Raw genomic sequence first — 25706 nt, 5'->3', positions numbered from 1 at the left:
ACTTAGATTTTCAGAAAGCGTCCCTCACCAAAGGCTCTTAAGCAAAGTGAGCTGTCATGGGATAAAATCCTCTCATGGCTCAGTAACTGGTTAAAAGATAGGGAAAAAAGGGTAGAAAGAAATGGTCAGTTTTCAGAATGGAGAGAGGTAAATAGTGGGAGTCCCTCAGGGATCTGCACTGGGCCCAGTGCTTTTCACCATATTCCGAAATGTTCTGGAAAAAGGGGTAAATAGTGAGGTGGCAAAATTTGCAGAAGATACAAAGCTACTCAAGATAGTGAAGTCCAAAGCAGACTGTGAAGAGGTACTAAAGGGTCTCTCAGAACTGGGTGACTGGGCAACAAAATGGCAGAGGAAATTCAGTGTTGATCAATGCAAAGTAATGCACATGGGCAAATGTAATCCCAAGTAGACATACACAATAATGGGTCAAATTTACCACTCAAGAAAGATCTTGGAGTCACTGTGGAGAGTTCTCTGAAATCATCCACTCCATGTGCAGTGGCCGTCAAAAAAGCAAACAGAATGCTGGGAGTCATTCATAAAGGGACAGAGAATAGGACAGAGATCTAACCCCAAAGATCGTGTTGCCTCAATATAAATCCATGGGACGCCCACAGCTTGAACACTGCGGACGGATGTGGTCGCCCTGTCTCAAAAAAGATCTATTGGAATTGGAAAGGCTTCAGAAAATGCCAACCAAAATGATGAGGGGGATGGATTGGCTGCCATATGAGGAGAGATTAATAAGAGTGGTACTATTGAGCCTGGAAAAGAGACGGCTAAGGGGGGAGATGATCGAGGTCTAAAGAAGGTTGAAGGGTGTGGAGGAAGGAAATAAGGAAGTGTTATTTACTCCTCCTAAAATAAGAACGAGGGGTCACCACAGGCAGCAGGTATAAAATAAACCAAAGGAAGTACTGCTTCACACAATGCACAGGAAACCTGTGGAACTTATTGCCGGGGAAAGTTGTGAAGGCGCAGACTATAACAGGGTTCAAACAGGAACTAGAGAAGTTGTTGGAGGACAGGTCCATCTGCGGCTATTAGCCGGGATGGGCAGGGAAGGTGGCCCTAGCCTCTGTTTGCCAGAAGCTGGGAATGGGCGACAGGGTATGGATCACTGGATGATTCCCTGTTCTGTTCATTCCCTCTGGGGCACCTGGCATTGGCCAGAGGATACTGGGCTAGATGGACCTTTGGGGTGACCCAGGAGGGCCATTCCTCTTCTGTTCTCATGTTGTTCCAGGCTCCCTGCTCTGAGCACTAGACCCCAGTCTGCCTGCAGAGCCGGGTGCAGTCCTGCTGGGAGGGGAGTGTGTGAGAGACCTCATGAGGGTCGCGGGGGTGGGGGGAATTGGGAACCCCCGATCACGTCTCTCCCCCTGTCCAGGTCACATCAAACTGAGGATGATTGCGGGTGGATGTGGCTCCCCTGGCGCCTGCGTGAAGAGAGCGTTGGTGAAGAAATACGCCCAGGGCGTGCCGGAGATCCTGAGCCAGGCCAAGTGCTACGCAGCTCCCAGGGCCGGTGGAGGCATCAGGGAGCCCTGAGCCCCGGCCTGGCATCCTCCCCTTCTGCTGCGTGCCGGGCTGCAGTGCACCTCCCTTCAGCAGCCTCCGGCTGGTGGTTCTCTTTGGGGGGATTGCGGGTTCCTTTTGTGCATTGGCTGAATAAAGCGAGTTCTGGGGAAAGCACCCCCCTTGCTCCTTGTCCCCTGACCGCCCCCTACCGGGCGCCTCCCGCCCCTATCTGTGCACGAGTGATGCTGGCAGGAAGAGAACCCGGGAGTCCTGACTCCCAGTACCACACCCTGTAACCCACCAGACCCCACTCCCTTTGAAAGGCAGGGATAGAGCCCAGGAGTCCTGGCTCCCAAGCCCCCTGCTCTAACCATTGGACCCCTCTCCCCTTGCAGGGCCAGGGAATGGAACCCAGGAGTCCTGTCTGGACCCCCTCCCGGAAGGCAAGGCCCATTGCCGGGGAAAGGCACCGGCTGGCTGAGCTCCCCAGGGGAAGGAGGGCTGTGGGAAGGAGAGGCCGTGGCTCACCCAGCTGTCCAGGCGGGCGGGAACGCCCTGGAGGGGAGAAATGTCCTTCTAGGTTGATTTTGCAGGGCTCAGTTCGTCCCGCTCTCTGGAGCGGCTCCACTGGGAGTGCCGGGCTCAGAGAAGGTGTCAGGAAACAGGGCAGATCCCCCCAACCGGTGGTGCTCTGTGAGCAGATTTCACCCAGTGTGAACTCCTGGATTGCTGCCCCCGTCTGACCCCGGAGTCACAGCCAGTCCCCTCAGAGACTCTCAGACAAGCCGGACTTTGTGAGGAAAGGTCACGTACACCCCAAACCAGCCCACCCAGGTTGTTCCCAGCCCCAGGAGACCGGTCACTTACCCCAGAGCCACGGGACCCCAGATCCTCCACCAAAGGCAACGCTGGCAGCCAGGTCTGTAGGAAACTCGCTAAAGGGTCGTGAGCTAAGGAAAGGGAATGAGGGTCACAAGGGGTTAAAGCAGGTAAAATTCATGCCCGGGTGAGTCGCAGTCTGTAATTCCAAACGGTGGCAGTGATGGAAGAACCTGCCATTCTCCCAAGTCTTTTCAGGTGCCCCCAATCCGTCTCCAGGGATCCCCGCTTTGCATCCGGTTCCGGTCCCTGTAAGAGTCCAGCCAGCCCAGCGAGGCAGGATCCTTCCCTGAATCCATCCTTACAGCTTCTTCTCCCAGAGAACAAGCTGGCAGGGCCCCCACCCACGTGGGCTTTGCCTTCGATGCGGGGAGGGAGGAACGCGTTGGTCAGCACACACGATGGCCCCTGCCTTTGGACTCAGCACTTTCCTGGTGCTAAAGTTCCTGATTAGCATCCCTCCACCGTCTCTGCTGGGTCAGTGAGTCCCAGGGCTGTGCTCAGGGTGAATGGTTGTTACTCCGCTAAAACAGCAGACGGGGAAGGGAAAACCATACCACGGCCCACTGGTTTTCATGAAATCGAAACTCCAAACACACTGGTCTACCTTCGCCATGCCTTTGATCTAGGCCAGGGGCTCTCGACCTTTCCAGACCGCTGTACCCCTTGTGGCAGTCTGATGTGTCTTGCATAGCCCAAGTTTCCCCTCACTTAAAGCTACTTGCTTCCAAAACCAGACATGGAGTCTAAATTAGCTGTTCCCAGTCAAGAAAGAGATCTTGGAGTCACAGTGGATAGTTCACAGTACGCAGTGCATGTCAAAAAAGAGAACAGAATGTTGGGAATCATTAAGAAAGGGAGAGATAATGAGACAATAAATGTCATATTGCCCCTATATAAATCCATGCTACTCCCATTCTTGAAAACTGTGTGGAGATGTGGTCACCCCAGCGTATAAAAGAGATATCGGAATTGGAAAAGATTCAGGAAAGGGTCATAAAATTATTAGGGGGATGGAACAGCTTCCGTGAGGAGAGATTCATAAGAGTGGGACTTTTCAGCTTGGAAAAGAGACGGACAAGGGGGGATAGGAGAGAGGTCTAGAAAATCATGAGTGGTGTGGAGAAAGTAGATAAGGAAGTGTTATTTACTCCTTCTCATAACATAAGAACTAGGGGCCAGCAAATGAAATTAAGAGGCGGTAGGTTTAAAAAAACAAAGGGAAGTGTTTTTTCACATAATGCACCATCAACCTGTGGAACTCCTTGCCAGAGGAATGTGCGAAGTCCAAAAGTAAACTGGGTTCAAAAAAGAGCTAGATAAATTCATGGAGGATAGGGCGATCAATGGCTATTAGCCAGGCTGGGTAGGGATGGTGTCCTTAGCCTCTGTTTGCCAGAAGCTGGGAATGGATGACAGGGGATGGAACACTTGATGTTTGATTACCTGTTCTGTTCATTCCCTCTGGGCAGCTGGCATTGGCCACTGTCGGAAGACAGGATACTGGGTTAGATGGACCTTTGGTCTGACCCAGTGTGGCCCTGTCAGGGTTCCTTCCCCACTCTGAACTCGAGGGTACAGATGTGGGGACCCGCAGGAAAGACCCCCTCAGCTTATTCTTACCAGCTTAGGTTAAAAACTTCCCCAAGGTACAAACTTTGCCTTGTCCTTGAACCGTACGCTGCCACCACCAAGCGTCTTACACAAAGACCAGGGAAAGAGCCCACTTGGAGACGTCTTCCCCCAAAATATCACCCCAAGTCCTACACCCCCTTTCCTGGGGAAGGCTTGATAAGAATCCTCCCCAATTTGTACAAGTGAACACAGACCCAAACCCTTGGATCTTCAGAACAATGAAAAAGCAAACAGGTTCTTAAAAGAAGAATTTGAATGAAAGAAAAGGTGAAAGAATCACCCCTGTAAAATCAGGATGGTAAATACCTTCCAGGGTAATCAAATTCAAAACATAGAGAATCCTCTTGGCAAAACCTTAAGTTACAAAAAGACACCAAACCAGGAATATTCATTCCCTCCAGCACAGCTTATTTTACCAGCCATTGAACAAAAGGAAATCTAACACATTTCTAGCTAGATTACTTACTAACTAACAGAAGTTCTGAGACTCCATTCCTGAGCTGTTCCAAGCAAAAGATCACAGAGACAAGCAGTCCCTTTGTTTCCCTCACTCCGGATTTGAAAGTATCTTGTCTCCTCATTGGTCATTTTGGGTCAGGTGCCAGCAAGGTTGCCTTAGCTTCTTAACCCTTTACAGGTGAAAGTGTTTTGCCTCTGGCCACGAGGGATTTTACAGCACCGGGGACAGAAAGGTGGTTCCCCTTCCCTTTATATTTATGACAGGTCCTTTCTTATGTTATTCTAAAAATACATAAGTGTCACGGCCACATCGTGACTGACAAATAGCTTCCTTTCTCAGTTCCACTGTGTAATTATAAAATAACTCCACTGGGATATAAATATTGCACTTACATTTCAGTGGACAGTACATAGAGCTGCACAAACAAGTCATTGTGTCAGGAAATTTTAGCTCGCGTTGACTTCACTAGTGCTTTATATCTGGCCTGTTGTAAAATGAGGCAAACATCAAGATAAGCTGATGTACCCCCCGGAAGACCTGTGTGTACCCCTGGAGTACACGGACCCCTGGCTGAGAACCACTGATCTCCACTAATGCACAAGGGAATTGGCATCAGTACACATTGGCATCACCTGATCAGCCAGTGTCACATGCAAGGCTGTGAAATCTCCCATCTCCGGGTCCACCAGGATGTCATGGGGCAGCCCCAGCCGATCCCCCAAGGGGCAGGTATTTGCCATCCTGCCGGATAAAACCACAGCCAGATCCTTCTTCGCTGTTCTGCTCACTGCAGCAAACACCCGGGCACCATGTGGGTGGCTCTGCCCCTCTGCCTGCTGTCCGCTCTCCTGGCCACAGGTGAGTCCCGTCCGTCCCCGGGCACAGGGAGCCGGGTGGGGGGGTCGGGAATTTACTTGGGGAACGTACCGCTGTCGATAGCGGATTCTGGGGTCAGGATGGAATTTGTGGGTAAAAGCAGTGAGAGGAAAACCCGGGGCCACGTCCCCCGGCTGACTCGGGGAGAGCAGGGATTGGAGCTTGGGACTCCCACAGCCAACGCTAGGGGTCTGGCCAGCGGGTCTGAGTCCGTCTGTCCTTCCTTCTTCTCATTCCTCCTCCAGCTCTCGCCCAGGCTTGGGGTCATCCTGATGAGGAGCACCACCCCCGTCCACTTGTAATCCTGCTTGGAAATGTTCCCCTGCCCACCAGCACTGAGATTCCTGCCAGGACTCCTGGGTTCATTCCCCAGCTGTGGAAGAGGGCTGGGGTGTAGTGAGTTTGAGCAGAGATGGCTGCAAATCAGGACTCCCAGGTTCTGTCCGTGGCTCGGAAAGAGGAGTGGGGTCTCGTGGGTTAGAGTGGGCTGGGTGTCAGGAGTGAGGACTTCTCGGCTGTTATCTTTCTTCTAACCCTGAATTGAACACATCTTTTTTCTACCTGAGTTTCCCTATTTCTTAGATGGGGATAAGATCACTTTGCTACCATCTAGGGACATAGAAGGGGCAGGGGAAGGCGTTCTGAGGTTTAATTGATGCTTCCACATGAAAACTCGAAAAAAACCAAAGTGGGAAAATTTTTCTCTTTCTTTCTTTCTTTCTTTCTTTCTTTCTTTCTTTCTTTCTTTCTTTCTTTCTTTCTTTCTTTCTTTCTTTCTTAAAAAGCCTTATGCTCACATTATGAATTCTAAGGCCCCCACTCTCTGGAGAGGAAAGAGTTGATGCTCCTGGGATCACTTGCTGGAGGCACACAGCCATCTATCCAGAGTCTTAACAAGCGTCAATCATATTCTGAAGAAGAGAATTGGCAGGATTAGCGATGAAAAGTGGGCTGAAGTCGAGTGTGGCTGAGCTGACGTAACTCTGAGAGGCAGAGGCCTGGAGCAGAGAGTGACGGCGGGGTGTGAGTGTGTGTGTGTGAAAAGTTCACCGCAAAGCCAGGCAGAAACCCCTCCTCAGAGCAGCTGAATTCTTGTTTTTCTGCCTACACAGACGTGTGGGGTTTGTTCGCAGGCACAAGCTGCACCCCAGATAGCCACGTCAGAAGATGAAAATGAATTCTAGCCACAGACACTCAGGCAGCAAACAGACTTGTCTGCAGTGTTGAGTAAGATACAAATGACCAGCTAGCAAGATGCCTTTCCCCATCCGGAGCGTTAAATGGAACTGGGCAGAACTGCTGAAAAAGCAGGTGGCATTTCTCGAAGATCTGCCTGCCCACACGTTCAGTGAGGAGGCATTGGTGGTAACAACTCCCACAGCGCCACCTCTTGGTTCTTGGTGGTATTTCGCCCACGGGCACTGCCTGGGGAGGGGTGGGGAGCCGGGGTTTGTACTGAGAAGGGATTTTCCCAACCTCCAGGGAGCGCTCTGCAATGCGAGGTGTGTGCGTCCAGAGAGCAATCGTGCTCCGGCCCCCTGCAGCCCTGCGCCCCCTCGGAAGGGACCTGCATCACTGTCATGGCAGAGATCAGGCTGGGTGAGTGAAAGAAGATTCCTACTAAGTGTAGACACCATTGTCCTCCTGAAGCCAGGGGTGGAACCCAGGAGTCCTGGCTCCCAGCCCCTCCCCCTACTCTAACCAATAGACTCTGCTCCTCTCCAGGAGCAGGGACTGCCCAGTCTGGAAAGGTAATGTCATAGACGGGGGATGGGATGAGATGGGGAATTGCAGTGGGTGGCTGTGGGGCCTGGATCAGACAGAAGAGAGGATTTTATCGGGGGTCGGAGGGAAGATGAGATTAGTTGGGGGTGGGGTGGATGGAACAAAAGGGGAGGATGGAGTAGCTGGGGGTCCATTGGGGAGCTCAGAGGTGATGCTCTGTTTCCCTTCCACAGAGGGAAACTCCTTCTCTTACACGGGTAAGTCGTGCCTGGAGCCCAAGAACTGTGAGCCCGGCCCCTTCTCGCTGACCTACCCGCACAATGTCACTGTGCGGGCGAACATCGCCTGCTGTGACACCGACGGCTGCAACGCCGGGGCCATCCCAGGTGTGTGTCTGCTGCAAGCCTAGAGCCCTGCTCTGGCCACACCTGCCTGGAGAGAACCCAGGAGTCCTGGGTGCCAGCCCAAAGCCCCCATCCCTAACCACTAGACCCCACTCGCTTCCCTGAGCTGGGATTGAGCCCAGGGTGTGGTGACTCCCCACCCCTGGCTGACTGTGTGTGTCTGACTGTTCTCAGTGCCAACTGTGAGCTCCGTCCCCAACGGCCGGCAGTGCCTGTCATTCTTCAAATCGGGGGCAGATCACTGGCAGAAGAAGAAGGAGCTCTTGGCCTGCACCGGCGCCGAGGACCATTGTGTTGAGGATTATGGGGTGTTAACACTGGGTAAGTCCTCCAGATGGGGGCGGGGTCTGAACACAGAGTACGAGGTGGAGCCCAGGTGTCCTGGCTCAGTCCCAGCCCCCCTTGCTCTGACCCACTAGACTCCACTCCCCTGGCAGAGTTGCAGAGAGAACCCTGGAGTCCTACTTGCTGAGATGCCAAAGGAGCACCCAAGGAGGATAAGGCCACTGCGGAGAAAGTAAATGAATTCTCTGCATCAGTCTTCACGGCTGAGGCTGGGAGGGAGATTCCCAAACCGGAGCCATTCTGTTTTGGTGACAAATCTGAGGAACTGTCCCAGATTGAGGAGTCATTACAGGAGTTTTTGCAAGAAATTGATAAATTAAACAGTAATAAGTCACCAGGACCAGATGGGATTTGCCCAAGAGTTCGGAAGGAACTCAAACGTCAAATTACAGAACTACTAACTGTGGTTTGTAACCTACCATTTAAATCAGCTTCTGTCCCAAATGGCTGAAGGATGGCTAATGAGACGCCAATTTCTAAAATGGGCTCCAGAGGTGATCCCAGCTACAACAGGCCAATAAGTCTGACTTCGGTACTGGGCAAACTCATTGAAACTATAGGAAAGAAGAGAACTGACAGCCACATAGATGAACATAATTTGCTGGGGAAGGGTCAACATGGTTTCGGTAAAGGGAAATCACGCCTCACCAATGTACTAGAATTCTCTGAGGGGGTCAACAAGCGTGTGGACAAGGGGGATCCCGTGGATATAGTGTACTTAGATTTTCAGAAAGCGTCCCTCACCAAAGGCTCTTAAGCAAAGTGAGCTGTCATGGGATAAAATCCTCTCATGGCTCAGTAACTGGTTAAAAGATAGGGAAAAAAGGGTAGGAAGAAATGGTCAGTTTTCAGAAGGGAGAGAGGTAAATAGTGGGAGTCCCCCAGGGATCTGCACTGGGCCCAGTCCTATTCACCATATTCCGAAATGTTCTGGAAAAAAGGGTAAATAGTGAGGTGGGAAAATTTGCAGAAGATACAAAGCTACTCAAGATAGTGAAGTCCAAAGCAGACTGTGAAGAGGTACTAAAGGGTCTCTCAGAACAGGGTGACTGGGCAACAAAACGGCAGATGAAATTCAATGTTGATGAATGCAAAGTAATGCACATGGGCAAACGTTATCCCAAGTAGACATATACAATGATGGGTCAAATTTTACCACTCAAGAAAGATCTTGCAGTCATTGTGGAGAGTTCTCTGAAATCATCCACTCCATTTGTAGCAGCCGTGAAAGAAGTGAACAGAATGCTGGGAATCATTCATAAAGGGACAGAGAATAGGACAGAAAAGAGCGTGTTGCCTCAATATAAATCCATGGGATGCCCACAAGTAGAACACTGAATGCGGATGTGGTCGCCCCCTCTCAGAAGAGAGATAAGGGAATTGGAAAAGCTTCAGAAAAGCCCAACGAAAATGATGAGGGGGATGGAACGGCTGCCATATGAGGAGAGATTAATAAGAGTGGTACTATTGAGCCTGGAAAAGAGACGGCTAAGGGGGATATGATCGAGGTCTAGAGAAGGTTGAAGGGTGTGGAGGAAGGAAATAAGGAAGTGTTATTTACTCCTCCTAACATAAGAACGAGGGGTCACCACAGGCAGCACGTTTTTAACAAACAAAAGGAAGTACTGCTTCACACAACGCACAGTCAACCTGTGGAACTCATTGCCGGGGGATGTTGTGAAGGCGAAGACTATAACAGGGTTCAAACAGGAACGAGAGAAGTTCCTGGAGGACAGGTCCATCTGTGGCTATAGGGCAGGGATGGTGGCCCTAGCCTCTGTTTGCCAGAAGCTGGGAATGGGCGACAGGGGATGGATCACTGTGCTGGATTTGTGCTGGAAATGGCCCAACTTGATGATCACTTTAGATAAGCTATTACCAGCAGGACAGTGGGGTGGGAGGAGGTGTTGTTTCATGATCTCTGTGTGTATATAATATCTGCTGCAGTTTCCACAGTATGCATCCGATGAAGTGAGCTGTAGCTCACGAAAGCTTATGCTCAAATAAATTGGTTAGTCTCTAAGGTGCCACAAATCCTCCTTTTCTTTTTGCGAATACAGACTAACACGGCTGTTACTCTGAAACCTGTTACTAAGTTCTAAGAGTCCATTCCTGTTCTGTCCCCAGCAAAAGCATCACACAGACAGACACAGACCCTTTGTTTTTCTCCCTCCTCCCAGCTTTTGAAAGTATCTTATCTCCTCATTGGTCATTTTGGTCAGGTGCCAGTGAGGTTAGTAGTATAATGGCCCTACAGTCAATCAAACCCTAACTCCGCCCCTTGACCACTTAGCCCTTGACCTCTGGCTCCCACCGGAAGTCCCACCCCAATGGGGTATTACTTCCGGGGTCAAGGCTGCCACAAGACCGGAAGCAAGGTATGTCATGTGACCCCTCTAACAAGTTCTCCCACTGCCCTCTACCAACCAGGAGAGGTTTTGCCCCAGTAGGACTTCCCCCAATAGGAGATTTGACCAATCAGGGCGAGTTTCAGGGCAGTATGTCCTCCCCGGAAGTGGGTCTTGTGACCCCTCTAACAACTCCTCCTCCCACCCTCTACCAATCAGGAGGGGTTTTGTCCCTATAGGACCAAGAGGAGATCTGACCAATCAGGATGAGTTCCGGGGGCAGGGTGACCCATCTGGAAATGATTAGTGTGACCCCTCTAACAACTCCTCCTCCCACCAACGTCTGCCAATCAGGCCGCCCCGAGAGCAGATTTGACCAAAATAGGGCAGGTTCTGGGATGGGGTGAACCGCCCAGAAGAGGAGCATATGACCCCCTCTGCCAATCAGAACGCAGCACCATCACCCCATAAGTCCCAGCGTCGGGCAGAAGAGGCTGTCTTTTACCAAGAGCTCGTGTTTTAGAAATCGTGGAAACATGGACTCCTTCACCACCCCTGTGGGAACTTCGGACTTTGTTTTAGCCCCAAGGGCCTTCGACAAACCGCAGAGAAAGCGTTACATCAGCAAGAGTTCCAAGGAGGAGACGGGGGCAACTGAGGGGAGCCCTTTGGCCCAACCGTTGATGCACACACGGGACCCCGAAACCCGGCTGCTTGTGAGGCACCGTGATGAGCGTGATGGCCTCTTGTTGTCCACCCCCCGAGAGGTGGAAGGTGATCATGGCTTGGGGGAGTTACGGGCAGACAAGGTGACTGCAAAGGATGTGGCTCAGGTAAATGAATGTTTAAGAGGTGACGGTCGGGGTGGGGGTGTGTAATGGGGGGCTAGGAACCAGGGATTGTGTAAATCAAAAACCAAGCAGTGGGGTGCTTACGCTGTTCCTTTTTTGAAAAAAATCTCTCGACAGCTCGATGATGCCGTTCTAGAGGACCCGGAGACCCTGGACAGCGTTGCACCAAGCGGCAAGGATGAACTGGGCCCCCCTTGTTTTTGCTCAACGCCGATACAAAATGTTGAAGAGGACTCCGAGGATGACGGCTAGGAGGAGTTTAGGAGGAGGCTTGGCATGGAACTGACTGAGCCAGTGTCACGTCGTGAGCGTAAAAAAGTCATGCGGACTATTGTACGCGTTGCTGTTTATGCTGTTCTTAATCACTGTCTCAGGGAAAAGCTTTTTGAAGATTTTGAGGGCTGTGTCATAGATGTGCCAGGCCAGCGGCACCATGACTGTGTGACTTGGACTTCAGTGGATATAAACTGCCAGCTCCAGGGCCTGTGTGCTGAGCTGGGTTTGGAAAGCTTATTAACCACTGTGATTGCCATAGGTTATGCTACGCACTGTCTGTGTCTAACCCAAGAACATTTAGCGCAAGGGGTGGCCTTGATAAATGCTGTGCAATTCAGTGGAGACCCTGGCTGTGTTTTAAAGAAAATGGCCAAACCGGAAGATGCCTGCTTAGACAGTTATATTGACCAGCTGGTCCGCACAAAAAGTTACAGAACCCTGCTTAAGAAAATGGCTATTTGTAAGAAATCTATAAGGATTAAGTTAGAAAATGGCGAGGGGCCAAACATGCGATATAAAACTTGGTAGCTGTAAATTCAAAATAAAATCTATTGAAAAGGGCTTTATGACTCTCTGTATTTCTGTTAAAACGGCTCTGGCCCTTAAGGGAGTTTAAAGGTTTTCTTTCTTTCTTTCTTTCTTTTTTTTTTTAATGGAGTATTGTGGTTTGTTTTAAAGGAGCTGTATGTCTTTTAAATAAAAAATTGTTTGTGAGCACCTCGCTCTTGTGTCTTTTGTGTAAGAGAAAGACCCACTGACAGCAAAAAAAAAAAAAAAAAAAAAGCTGAAATGTATGTTGTGGAAGGGGAAAAAATATCCTAAAAACGTGTTTACAATAAAACAAACAGGGATTGTTCAGACATGTGGTTGAGGACAATAGAGCTGACTTATCCTGTTGAACTGAATGGGTTTAACCACCCCCCTCACTGAATAGCCAGAGTGACTGTGATTACTCACCCTTGTGGCCATAGGGTTAATTTTGATGCGGGGGGGGGGGGTGCACCCATCGTCAGGGAGGTGGGTGGGTGAGGATGGTGAGTTCTGATTAATATGAAATGAAATAAAACCTCAGGAGTTCGCAGATGCTATTGGACAGTTTAAATATAACCCCTGGAGTTGGCAGAACGCTATAGGCCAGTTTAAATATGACCCAGGAGTGGGGTGAAGGCCATGGGGCACTTTTTCTAGAAAGCACCCCACCCCACCCAACTTTAAGCATGAAAGACACATGTTTAAAAAAAACAACAACAACAAAAAACACAAGCCCCAAGACATTCATTGATATCTGCAAAGGGTCTCTCACTTGAAACGGTTATTGTAAGAAGGCCCTACAGGGGTGGGGGAAAAATATGTATTTGAACTTAAAAAAGAAAAGCAGGCCAATTGTGCAGAAAACTTATTCCCCCCAGATCACAAAAGGGAATGCTAGGGAGGGGTGATCCAATCAACCTGCTAACTATTTTGAAACAAAAGAGTTAGGATGGTCTAAAAACCTCAGATAGCTTGGAGACTTTCTCTTTCAACAGAAACTCTCTTGAATTGCTGCTGGACTGCAAGAGGAGGTATGTTCCCTGTTTTTAACTCTGAAAAAAATATATATTTATTAGATAATGCCATGCTTTGGCCATGCTGTCTTAGTAAATAATGGTGCCTATCTTTATTGCAGTGTGATCTGTTTAGCATGGAGCCAGTAACTTTAAGTTGCAGTTCATCACCAGGCCAAGGTAAAAAAAAAACATTTTTAACTGTAGTTTTGCTTAATAACTTCAGGTATTACATAGGATGAATAGGGATTTGGGGGCTAATACTAACTAACATTTTGGCTTGTTTTTTAACCCAAAGGCTCCAAGCACACATGGCTGGGGCGGGGGACAGAACAACCAGGGGTCTCTTTAAAAGCATGTGGTTTTATTGAAAAGTATTTTGTTGCAAACAGGGTTTTAAACTGCTCTGTGTGTGTGTGTATGTGTAAAACATAGGTGGTTTTTAAAAAGTATATGTCTACAAAGTGATGGTGATGGTGTGTTTCCAATTAACAGGGTTTTTACTTTGCAAAATGAGATGTATTTTAAAATGTATTATATATATATATATATTTGTGGGGGTTGTTTTTAAAGCGGTAGAAATAAACTCAAAACCTGTGTTGCTTGTACACCCTGAAATGGATTATTTTGTTTTAAAGCTATGACTTTTTTAAATAGAAAAAACACCCTAATGAATATTTTTTGATTTTAAAGTTTACTAGATAGTTTCATGTGTCTTATTAGAATGTTGTTTGCTTTACAGTACGGTCAAAACGTGAGGGGGTAAACAACCTCAAAAGAAAAAGGAAAGAGACAACTGAAAAGAAAAATTCATCAGTATCAGTGACGGATGGATGGATGAAGCTGGGTAAATATATTTTGCTTATTAGTCTGTGTCATAAATATAAAGGGAAGGGTAAACCCCTTTGAAATCCCTCCTGGCCAGGGGAAAGCTCCTCTCACCTGTAAAGGGTTAAGAAGCTAAAGGTAACCTCGCTGGCACCTGACCAAAATGACCAATGAGGAGACAAGATACTTTCAAAAGCTGGGAGGAGGGAGAGAAACAAAGGGTCTGTGTCTGTCTGTATGCTGGTTTCTGCCAGGGATAGACCAGGAATGGAGCCTTAGAACTTTTAGTAAGTAATCTAGCTAGGTATGTGTTAGATTATGATTTCTTTAAATGGCTGAGAAAAGAATTGTGCTGAATAGAATAACTATTTCTGTCTGTGTATCTTTTTTGTAACTTAAGGTTTTGCCTAGAGGGGTTCTCTATGTTTTTGAATCTAATTACCCTGTAAGATATCTACCATCCTGATTTTACAGGGGGGATTTCTTTATTTCTATTTACTTCTATTTTTTATTAAAAGTCTTCTTGTAAAAAACTGAATGCTTTTTCATTGTTCTCAGATCCAAGGGTTTGGGTCTGTGGTCACCTATGCAAATTGGTGAGGCTTTTTATCCAACATTTCCCAGGAAAGGGGGGGTGCAAGTGTTGGGAGGATTGTTCATTGTTCTTAAGATCCAAGGGTCTGGGTCTGTAGTCACCTAGGCAAATTGGTGAGGCTTTTTACCAAACCTTGTCCAGGAAGTGGGGTGCAGGGTTTTGGGAAGTATTTTGGGGGGAAGGACGCGTCCAAACAGCTCTTCCCCAGTAACCAGTATTAGTTTGGTGGTGGTAGCGGCCAGTCCAAGGACAACGGGTGGAATATTTTGTACCTTGGGGAAGTTTTGACCTAAGCTGGTAAGGATAAGCTTAGGAGGTTTTTCATGCAGGTCCCCACATCTGTACCCTAGAGTTCAGAGTGGGGGAGGAACCTTGACAGTCTGGTTAATTTATGAGGTTTTGTATTTTAAGTAAATACATAGGTGTGGGTGAGAAAGCTGGCAAAGTTACGTTTTTGTACAAAATGCATTTTTCCCCCCGTCCCAATCAGTCAGGTGCAGCCCTTCTGACAAGGCTGTAGTGGGAGCTACCAGGACACAACCCCGAGAACCACCAAAGAACCAGGAATCTGCTTTGAGACCTTTAACAAGGCAAAACAGCACAAGAGAGCAGATGAAGCATCAGGCCAGTCCAAACCTCATTTACGTCAAAGCCAAGGACAAAACAAACACTCTGGTAAAAAACACCCATGCAAACACAACTCCAGTTCCTCAGCGGCCACCGCCACACCGAGCCCTGAGAAAACTGTGAGCGAAAACGCCCACGTTCACAAACCCAGAGCACGCACGCTAGGGGCTCTGAATGTGCCCAGAAACACACACATTCCAAACCCGGAGCAGGCGCTCTCGGGGTTGTGAACAAAAAACCAAGGATTGATAAGCCATTCTCCCAAAACCATAAGCTTGTCACAGATCCCCCATATTCTCGTATTTTGGAAGAGTTTGATGCTTCATTCAGAAAACTGATGGACGCTGTATCCTCGGGGGGTCTAAAACAACAGCATTCTCAAAAGATTTGGAAAAAATACGATGCTTTGTTCAGAAAACTGATGGATGCTGAATCCTCAGGGGGCCTAAAAGAAAGGGGGTCTGGAAAGGGTGGCTCTGATCAGGCATGACTAGGTGTGGAAAGGGGTACCCTGAAGGGTGCACGTCAGCTCATGTGTAAACAAAAGGGCGGACAGCGCTTGGGGGATAAACAGATGGCTGCCAAAAAGATCCAGGCCAGGGTCGCTGTAAAAATTTTAAGAAGGGCTAAAGAGGTAATGAGGAAAAAAACCCAAAAAGATGAGAGCCTCCGGTAGGGGGCATCAACTGGCATGTCTGAAAATGGGGAGGCGAAATCAGACTCTGGTTTAGAAAATTCCCCAGAGGGCTCTCTAGACGGGGGCCCCATCTACTCCCAATGACCCTCACAGAGGCGTCTCAGAGTCTGACTCTCAATTAGTATGGGATGTAGAAGATGCCACTGATGGCATTTATGTCACTGATGGTTTAACATTCATAAACCAGTCGGAGAACACTTCAATCTCTCTGGTCACGCGATCACAGACATGAAGGTCGCTATCTTAAAACAAAAAAACTTCAAATCCAGACTCCAGCGAGAAACTGCTGAATTGGAATTCATTTGCAAATTGGATACTATTAATTTAGGCTTAAATAGAGACTTGGAGTGGCTAAGTCATTATGCAAGGTAGCCTGTTTCCTCTTGTTTTTTCCTACCCCCCCCCCCCAGATGTTCTGGTTTAACTTGGATTTTAACTTGAAGAGTGGTCAGTTTGGATGAGCTATTACCAGCAGGAGAGTGAGTTTGTGTGTGTATGGGGGTGGGGGGGATGTGAGAACCTGGATTTATGCAGGAAATAGCCCAGCTTGATTGTCATGCACATTGTGTAAAGAGTTGTCACTTTGGATGGGCTATCACCAGCAGGAGAGTGAATTTGTGTGGGGGGGTGGAGGGTGAGAAAACCTGGATTTGTGCTGGAAATCACTTTAGATAAGCTATTACCAGCAGGACAGTGGGGTGGGAATAGGTATTGTTTCATATTCTCTGTGTATATATAAAGCCTGCTGCAGTTTCCACGATATGCATCTGAGGAAGTGAGCTGTAGCTCACGAAAGCTTATGCTCTAATAAATTGGTTAGTCTCTAAGGTGCCACAAGTCCTCCTTTTCTTTTTGCGAATACAGACTAACACGGCTGCTACTCTGAAAACTGATGGTTCTGTAGAGGAACCCCCAAGTAACCCTGAAAATGCAGAGATCTATATGGAGAGAGTGAGAAGTTGGCAACGTGAATTACCTAGATTTGGGGGGTCAGTGTATTGTGAGGAGTTTTGTTTTGTCAATCTTGAGGAAATAAATTCAGCTGAAGCTGAAGAGGTTGTTGAAGCCATACACAGAGGGATACAGCTAGTTCTCGATGACATTAATGGTAGGGTAGGCCCTGATGATTATGTACAGTTATGTTTAGAGAGCTGTCATTGAACTGACCCTTTGTTTTCAGTCAGAAGAAGTAGGGATGAGCTGTCCGCTGAGGATTTCTTAAACCAGACCTCAAAGCTGCTACAGAGCGATAGAGAATTGCATGTCGATGGGACATTGCGCCTCATTGTGACAGTTGTAAAAAATAGGGGTGGGGGCGCTCGAAGAGTTTTAAATTCTATCCTTAGTAGTCAAATTATTCCAAAAAAGAGACAATGTTTAGTAGAGCTGACTTACACTGGTACCAATTTCTATGTTTTGCGGGTGGGCTCTTGTCCGTCATGGCCGGTCATAAACCTACGGATGCGGAATTGTTAGCAGAGGCTAGAAAGTTGCATGAGAAACTGGGGTGGTCAGATCCAGAGAAGGTTCTGCTCAGTGACGTAGCAAAGTTTGAACAGCATTTAGGAGGTGGTGCTGTATGCAGTGAAAGGTGGCTGGGGTTTTACCCTAAGACTTATTTCATCCTGTTGCATGATGAACATTACTATGGGGTTCTGGCGTGGGGGTGCTCCTGAGGTGTCCTAGCTGTAGACTGTTTTGTCGGCCCAAAGAGTGTTTAGACAGACATGTCAACTGTGCATCAAAAAAAACCAGTTGAATGCCTGTCTAAAACTTTGTGTGATCAGTGTCCGTCGTACGTGGACAAGCGGCACCGGTGTAAAGGGAGGCGCTGTAAGCAGGGTCAGGGTTTGGTCGTTGGAGATATAGACAGTCACCTCTGTTTTATGGACAGCCTTAGGAAGCCCGAATCCTCAGAAAAGTATATTTTTTATGATTTTCAATGTACGCAGGAGACTGGGTTGCATGTGCCCAATTACATTTTTGCGATGTCCCTAAAGCCAGAAAAATCCTGGGAATTTAAGGGTGATGAATGTCTTTCAATATTTGTTAAGACCTTTATTGGCAAAGAGTTCCGGGACTACACGTTCCTAGCGCACAGTTCCAAAGGTGATGATGCGTATGTAACCCTTCTGCCAGGCCAAGTTGATAGCAGCAAGGGCCGGGTTCAGTACACAGTGGTTCCCTCTCATCAAAGCAAATGGAAAACTGGCTCGAGCCCCCACACAGTGACCTGGGAAAATCTTACACACCCCCTGGACACCTCAAAGAGGCGATACTTCCCCTCTTGCAAGCACAGAGTCTCGGTGTAGCAGAGAATCTTTAATAACATGAGGTAAACGACATCAGCATTAAATTGGGAAAACACCACAACTAGTGTTCATTAACCAAACCATGAGCAAAGACCCACCCCAGCAAATTGGGCCACATCCTTTCCCTCGGGTTCTTGAGTCCCAGAACCCAAACGTCTTGAGTCCAGCAATCCACAAATCACCCAAAGTCCAAAAAGTCCAGCCCCAGAGTTCAAAAGTTCATCTGCAGAGTGTTACTCCCCAGTCTGGCTAAAAATGTGCCTGTGTGTGGGGGAAAGAGGTAAGGGGCACCTTACGTGACCTGAAGCTGACTGCCCCACAGGGCTCCGCTCCACTCCACCATCTCACGAACGGCTCCGCTCCGCCACGAACGGCTCTGCTCTGCACAGCTCGCCGTCTCACGAACAGCTCCGCTCCGCACAGCTCGCCTCGCTGTCTCACAAACGGCTCCGCCAGCCTGTCCACGATCAGCACCGCTGCACTCTAGATCTTCCGGCTCCCCACTACTTGACACAGCGCTCAGTGATTCCAGCTCAAAGTAGTGGGAGCCTTAGTGCTGGTGCACCATAAGGCCAAAGTGAATTCAGCACAGTACCTGTAGCAAGACTCTTAATAGACCCAAAATTAGCTCTGACATTCCACAGTGGAGAGAGACAGACAGAGGTGCAACTGGTGTTTCGGGCCCACACCACCAGGTACTAATACCTGTCTCAAGCCTCTCTCCAGTCACAGAGTTTTGGCACCCATGTCCCTTCCCTAGCGACTGCTACTTTGTTGATGGTGAGTCCCTCCATCATAACAAATGGCCAAGTACAGTTCCAAGCACAGTTCCCATAATCAGGGTAATAGCAAGTTATTCTTCCTGCCCCAATAACAGAGACACTGGGGATCCCACAACAGCCAAAGTGACCATTTGGGCAGCTATGGCCTCATTCTAGGCGGGGTGGATGTGCCTATGCAAATGAGATCGGCCCCTGAAGTTCTTTTCCACAACTTGCCACACCTCACCACCAGATGTCAGGGTGGAGCTCATCCTGGCTCTGCTTACATCCTCCCCCCAGCCGAGAATTTGTCGTCCCGACAAATCACACTCCCTTTATACCAACTCATTGGTTTCCTCCAAAGGGCCTCAGGAAGCCCACTTGAGCTTCCACAATCCTGTGTGCTAAATGTATTGGCTCCTCACTAGTCACCCCAGGTGCATCATAAGTTAACCATTTTACTGGTCTTATCACCTTGTCTCGTCTATTGAGAATCTCTGTTGCCGAGGTAGGGGGAACATCCTCTTGAGTGATGGATGGAGAGGCTTCCTTTGAGGGTCCCTTGGCTACTGGCATAGGCCCCTGCACTCCTAGTTCTAACGCTGGAGGGTCCAAGGTGCCCAGGACATCCTCTACCTGTGTGTCCACTGTCCAATAACCTGTGTGTGTCATCAGCAGCACAGGGGTGTCGGAAATGGGCCTAAATAATTCCGCTATGGGGTTTAGGGCGGAAGAGGGAGAACTTTCATTTCGTTCAGCTGATCGAGACTGAAATCTTGTCTCCATCCCAGGATACACCAGGGTTGTGTCTTCCTCCTCAGACTCACTCTCAGATGTGCAGAATAGGGGTAAGTTAGCTGCCCGGGTCCCGCTGTCTGTGTTGGATGGCAGCTTTGGTCTAGCTCTTCTGTTCTGGCCGACTGCCCTGTCATGGCCCATCTCATAAGGGGTGCTTACCAATTCCCCCACAGGGAGCAAAAGGTTTCTATGCACTGTCTTTATTTGCCCTGGACCGTCTTCAGGTTTGATCTTGTAGACTGGCAGATCTCCCAGCTTTTCCATCACCAGGTAAGGTATTGCCTTTCATCCGTCAGCTATCTTGTGTTTGCCGGCAATACCCAAATTTCGCAGCAGGACTCTGTCCCCCGGCTGGAGTTCCTGGGAACGCACTCTAGCATCATATCGATGTTTGTTGCGGTCTGCGTTCTTCTGAGTCGTTTCTGAGGGGGTGGAATCTCCATCCTTTGAAGTGTTTAAGGCCCAGCTTGACACAGCTCTGGCTGGGATGAATTAGTTGGGGTTGGTCCTGCTTTGAGCAGGGTTTGGACTAGATGACCTCCTGAGCTCTCTTCCAACCCTGATCTTCTATGGTTCTCTGATTCTCTGAACCTGCCTGCCTGCTCTGGTCACTGCAGAAAATGCCCGGCCACCATGTGGGCGCCCCAACCCCTCTGCCTGCTGTCTGCTCAGCTGGTCACAGGGGAGTCCCATCCGCCCCTAGGCACATGGAGCCGGGCACCGATGAGGAGCAGGAAACGTTTGGAAATCACAGACAATTCTCAGGAGCCAGGAAAACCGTCCCCCACCCTTGTCATCCTGCTTGGAAATGTTCCCCTGCCCCCTGCACTGAGATTCCTGCCAGGACTCCTGGGATCATTCCCAGGCTCTGGGAGGGAGTGGGGGGGTCTCTTCTGGGGTGTATGTACCCCACGCTGGCCCAAGGAGTGCAGGGAGAAAAGGGCTGAGCAGCAGAGAGGGTTTTGCAGATTCCTGGGCACAGGGACTAGCGTGAGGGCCGCGCTGAGCTGGGTGAGCCGGGACCGCGCCCTGCTTGGCCAGGAGGGGACACTGTTGCACCATCGCACTGACTCACATGGTCTGATTTCTGGGTGCCAGGACTCCTGGGTTCTATCCCCAGGTCAGGGAGGGGGTGGGTCTAGAATAGGCTGGAAGCCAGCAGCAATTAGGACTCCTTGCTTAAAAGAACAGGAGTACTTGTGGCAACTTAGAGACTAACAAAGTCATATAAATTGGTTCGTCTCTAAGGTGCCACAAGTACTCCCGTCCTTTCTGGGGATACAGACTAACACGGCTGCTACTCTGAAATCTGACTCCTTGGCTGTATTCGTGGCTCTGAGTCTGACACCGCCTCTTTCTGCCTCAGTTTCCCTGTTTATAAGATTGGGGATAATGTTCCCTTCCTCCCACCTGGGACCCTGGCAAAAGCGGGGGAAGGCATTTGGAGGTTGAAGTGATGTTTCCAGAGGAAAGCTCTGGAAAAAACCAAAGTGGATGAAGTGGTTTTCTTTCTCTCCTCCTTCAATTAAAAACTTATGTTCACTGACTGAACTGTAACTCTCCCAAGCTCTAGACAGGAAAGAGTTAACGATCATGGGATCTCTTCAGCCAGTCCAGAGTTTTTGCATGCATGATGGAGGTGTGAAGGCATCAGTGGCAAGGGTGAACTTGGCCAATCAAATTCGGAAGAAGAGAGTTGACAGGACAGGATGGTCCCCGGCTTTGGAGTGGACACTTTTCTGGTGCTAAAGTTCTTCATTAGCATCGCCGGGCGTCTTTGCTGGGTCAGTGAGTCCCAGGGCTGTGCTCAGGGTGAATGGTTGTTATTCCATTAAACAGGAGACAGGGAAAGGAAATCCATACGATGGTCCATTGGTTTTCATGAAATCGAAACTCCAAACACAGTGTTCTACCTTTGCCATGCCTTTGATCTAGGCCAGTGACACTCGACCTTTCCAGACAGCTGTACCCCTTGCAGCAGTCTGATGTGTCTTGGGTACCCCAAGTTTCCCCTCACCTAAAAACGACTTGCTCACAAAACCATCCATAAAAATGGACAATGTCACGGCCACACTGCTGCTGACAAATTGCTTCCTTTCTCATTTCCACCATTACAAAATAACTCGGCTGGAATGCAGTATGTCAAGTTTCCTTCCCCACTCTGAACTCTAGGGTACAGATGTGGGGACATGCATGAAAACCTCCTAAGCTTACTTTCACCAGCTTAGGTTAAAACTTCCCCAAGGTACAAATTAATTTTATCCTTTGCCCCTGGATTTCCACTGCCACCACCAAACTTTAACTGGGTTTACTGGGAAACGTAGTTTGGACATGTCTTTCCCCCCAAAATCCTCCCAACCTTTGCACCCCACTTCCTGGGGAAGGTTTGGTAAAAATCCTCACCAATTGCATAGGTGACCACAGACCCACACCCTTGGATCTTAGAACGATGAAAAAGCATTCAGTTTCCTTACAAGAAGACCTTTAATAGAAGTAAAGGAATCACCTCTGGAAAATCAGGATGGTAGATACTTTACAGGGTAATTAGAATAATAGAATCATAGAATATCAGGGTTGGAAGGGACCTCAGGAGGTCATCTAGTCCAACCCCCTGCTCAAAGCAGGACCAATCCCCAATTAAATCATCCCAGCCAGGGCTTTCTCAAGCCCGACCTTAAAAACTTCTGAGGAAGGAGATTCTACCACCTCCCTAGATAACACATTCCAGTGTTTCACCACCCTCCTAGTGAAAAAGTTTTTCCTAATATCCAACCTAAACCTCCCCCACTGCAACTTGAGACCATTACTCCTTGTCCTGTCCTCTTCCACCACTGAGAATAGTCTAGAACCATCCACTCTGGAACCACCTCTCAGGAAGTTGAAAGCAGCTATCAAATCCCCCTTAATTCTTCTCTTCTGCAGACTAAAGAATCCCAGGCAGAGGCCTGGAGCAGAGAGTGACAGCGGGGTGTGTGTGTGTGAATGTGTGTGTGTGTGAAAGGTTCACCGCAAAGGTTCACAGGCAGAAACCTCTTCAGAGCAGCCAAATTCTTTTTTTTCTGTTTGCACAGACGTGTGGGGTTTGTTCGCAGGCATAACCTGCACCCCAGATAGCCACGTCAGCAGCTGAAAATGTATTCTAGCCACAGACACTCAGGCAGGAAACAGACTTGTCTGTGGTTTTGAGTAAGATACAAATGACCAGCTAGCAAGATGCCTTTCCCCATCCGGAGAGTTAAATGGAACTGGGCAGAACTACTGCAAAAGCAGGTGGCATTTCTCCAAGATCTGCCTGCCCACACGTTCAGTGAGGAGGCATTGATGGTAACAACTTCCACAGTTGGTTGGTGGTGGTATTTCGCCCACGGGCACTGCCTGGGGAGGGGTGGGGAGCCATGGTTTGTACTGAGAAGGGATTTTTCCAACCTCCAGGGAGCACCCTGCAATGCGAGGTGTGTGCGTCCGAAGAGCAATCATGCGCCGGCCCCCTGCAGCTCTGCGCCCCCTGGGAAGGGACCTGCGTCACTGTCGTGGCTGAGTTCAGGCTGGGTGAGTGAAAGAAGATTCCTACTAAGTGTAGACACCATTGTCCTCCTGAAGCCAGGAGTCGAACCCAGGAGTCCTGGCTCCCAGCCCCTCCCCCTACTCTAAACAATAGACTGTGCTCCTCTCCAGGAGCAGGGACTGCTCCGTCTGGAAAGGTAATGTCATAGACAGGGGATGGGATGAGAAGGGAATTGCAGTGGGTGACTGTGGGCCCAGGATCAGACAGAAGAGAGGATTTTATCGGGGATGGGGGGGGAAGATGAGATTAGTTGGGGGTGGGGTGGATGGAACAAAAGGGGAGGATGGAGCAGCTGGGGGTCCATTGGGGAGCTCAGAGGTGATGCTCTGTTTCCCTTCCACAGAGAGAAACTCCTTCTCCTACATGGGTAAATCGTGCCTGGAGCCCAAGAACTGTGAGCCCGGCCCCTTCTCGCTGACCTACGCACACAATGTCACCGTGCGGGCGAACATCGCCTGCTGTGACACCGACGGCTGCAACGCCGGGGCCATCCCAGGTGTGTGTCTGCTGCAAACCTAGAGCCGTGCTCTGGCCATACCTGCCTGGAGAGTACCCAGGAGTCCTGGCTCCCAGCCCCCCTGCTCTAACTACTAGACCCCACTCCCTTCCCGTAGCTGGGATCGAGCCCAGCGTGTGGTGAATCCCCACCCCTGGCTGACTGTGTGTGTCTGACTGTTGTCAGTGCCAAGTGCGAGCTCTGTCCCCAACGGCCGGCAGTGCCCGTCATTCTTCAAAATGGGGGCAGATGGCTGGCAGGAGAAGGAGAAGGAGCTCTTGGTCTGCACCGGCGCCGAGGACCATTATGTTGAGGAATCTGGGATATTAACACTGGATAAGTTCTCCAGATGGGGGCGGGGTCTGAACACAGGGTACAAGGTGGAGCCCAAGTGTCCTGGCTCAGTCCCAGCCCCCCTTGCTCTGACCCACTAGACTCCACTCCCCTGGCAGAGTTGCAGAGAGAACCCTGGAGTCCTACTTGCTGAGATGCCAAAGGAGCACCCAAGGAGGATAAGGCCACTGCAGAGAAAGTAAATGTATTCTGTGCATCGGTCTTCACGGCTGAGGCTGGGAGGGAGATTCCCATACCTGAGCCATTCCGTTTTGGTGACAAATCTGAGGAACTGTCCCAGATTGAGGAGTCATTACAGGAGTTTTTGCAACAAATTGATAAATTAAACAGTAATAAGTCACCAGGACCAGATGGGATTCGCCCAAGAGTTCGGAAGGAACTCAAACGTCAAATTACAGAACAACGAACTGTGGTTTGTAACCTACCATTTAAACCAGCTTCTGTCTCAACTGGCTGGAGGACGGCTAATGACACTCCAATTTTCTAAAAAGGGCTCCAGAGGTGATCCCGGCAACTTCAGGCCAATAAGTCTGACTTCGGTACTGGGCAAACTCATTGAAACTATAGGAAAAAAGAGAACTGTCAGCCACATAGATGAACATAATTTGTTGGGGAAGGGTCAACATGGTTTTGGTAAAGGGAAATCACGCTTCACCAATGTACAAGAATTCTCTGAGGGGGTCAACAAGCGTGTGGACAAGGGGCATCCCGTGGATATAGTGTACTTAGATTTTCAGAAAGCATGCCTCACCAAAGGCTCTTAAACAAAGTGAGCTGTCATGCGATAAAATCCTCTCATGTCTCAGTAACTGCACCTTGAAATGAAACGGCTAAGGGGGCATACGATCGAGGTTGAAGCGTGTGGAGGAAGTAGAGAAGGAGTGTTATTTACTCCTCCTAACATAAGAACGAGGGGTCACCACAGGCAGCAGGTATAAAACAAACCAAAGGAAGTACTGCTTCACACAACGCACAAGAAACCTGTGGAACTCATTGCCGGGGGAAGTTGTGAAGGTGCAGACTATAACAGGGTTCAAACAGGAACTAGAGAAGTTCCTGGAGGACAGGTCCATCTGTGGCTATTAGCCAGGATGGGCAGGGAAGGTGGCCCTAGCCTCTGTTTGCCAGGAGCTGGGAATGGGCGACAGGGGATGGATCACTGGATGATTCCCTGCTCTGTTCATTCCCTCTGGGGCACCTGGCATTGGCCAGAGGATACTGGGCTAGATGGATCTTTGGGGTGGCCCAGGAGGGCCGTTCCTCTGTTATGTTCTCACGTTGTTCCAGGCTCCCTGCTCTGAGCACTAGACCCCAGTCTGCCTGCAGAGCCGGGTGCAGTCCTGCTGGGAGGGGAGTGTGTGAGAGACCTCATGAGGGTCGGGGGGGAGAATTGGGAGCCCCCGATCACGTCTCTCCCCTGTCCAGGTGACATCAAACTGAGGATGACTGCGGCTGGATGTGGCTCCCCTGGCGCCTGCGTGAAGAGGGCGTTGGTGAAGAAATACGCCCAGGGCGTGCCGGAGATCCTGAGCCAGGCCAAGTGCTACCCAGCTCCCAGGGCCGGTGGAGGCATCGGGGAGCCCTGAGCCCCGGCCTGGCATCCTCCCCTTCTGCTGCGTGCCGGGCTGCAGTGCACCTCCCTTCAGCAGCCACTGGCTGCTGCTTCTCTTTGGGGGAGATTGCGGGTTCCTTTTGTGCATTGGCTGAATAAAGCGAGTTGTGGGGAAAGTACCCCCCTAGCTCCTTATCCCCTGACCGTCCTGTACCACCCCCCCACCCCTATCTGTGCACAAGTGATGCTGGCAG

At 49.5% G+C, this 25706-nt stretch overlaps 1 protein-coding gene across 1 annotated transcript; it reads left to right on the top strand.

Annotated features, from left to right (window-relative positions):
* Positions 1-1393: 1393 nt before the first annotated feature.
* LOC140904831 (uncharacterized) lies at positions 1394-25486 on the top strand (the record flags this gene model as incomplete). The annotated part of the gene is made up of 9 exons (XM_073327159.1): positions 1394-1531; positions 7333-7485; positions 7678-7824; positions 10779-10912; positions 20032-20171; positions 22922-23034; positions 23394-23546; positions 23733-23926; positions 25289-25486. Coding segments are annotated over 9 exons (1370 nt in total), but the record flags the coding sequence as incomplete, so codon positions are not given.
* Positions 25487-25706: the final 220 nt, after the last annotated feature.

The sequence above is a fragment of the Lepidochelys kempii genome, unplaced genomic scaffold (genome assembly GCF_965140265.1).
Source record: "Lepidochelys kempii isolate rLepKem1 unplaced genomic scaffold, rLepKem1.hap2 scaffold_83, whole genome shotgun sequence".
Lineage (NCBI taxonomy): Eukaryota > Metazoa > Chordata > Testudines > Cheloniidae > Lepidochelys > Lepidochelys kempii.
Note: the sequence above shows the minus strand (reverse complement) of the source record. Positions and strands in the feature narration are given on the sequence as shown.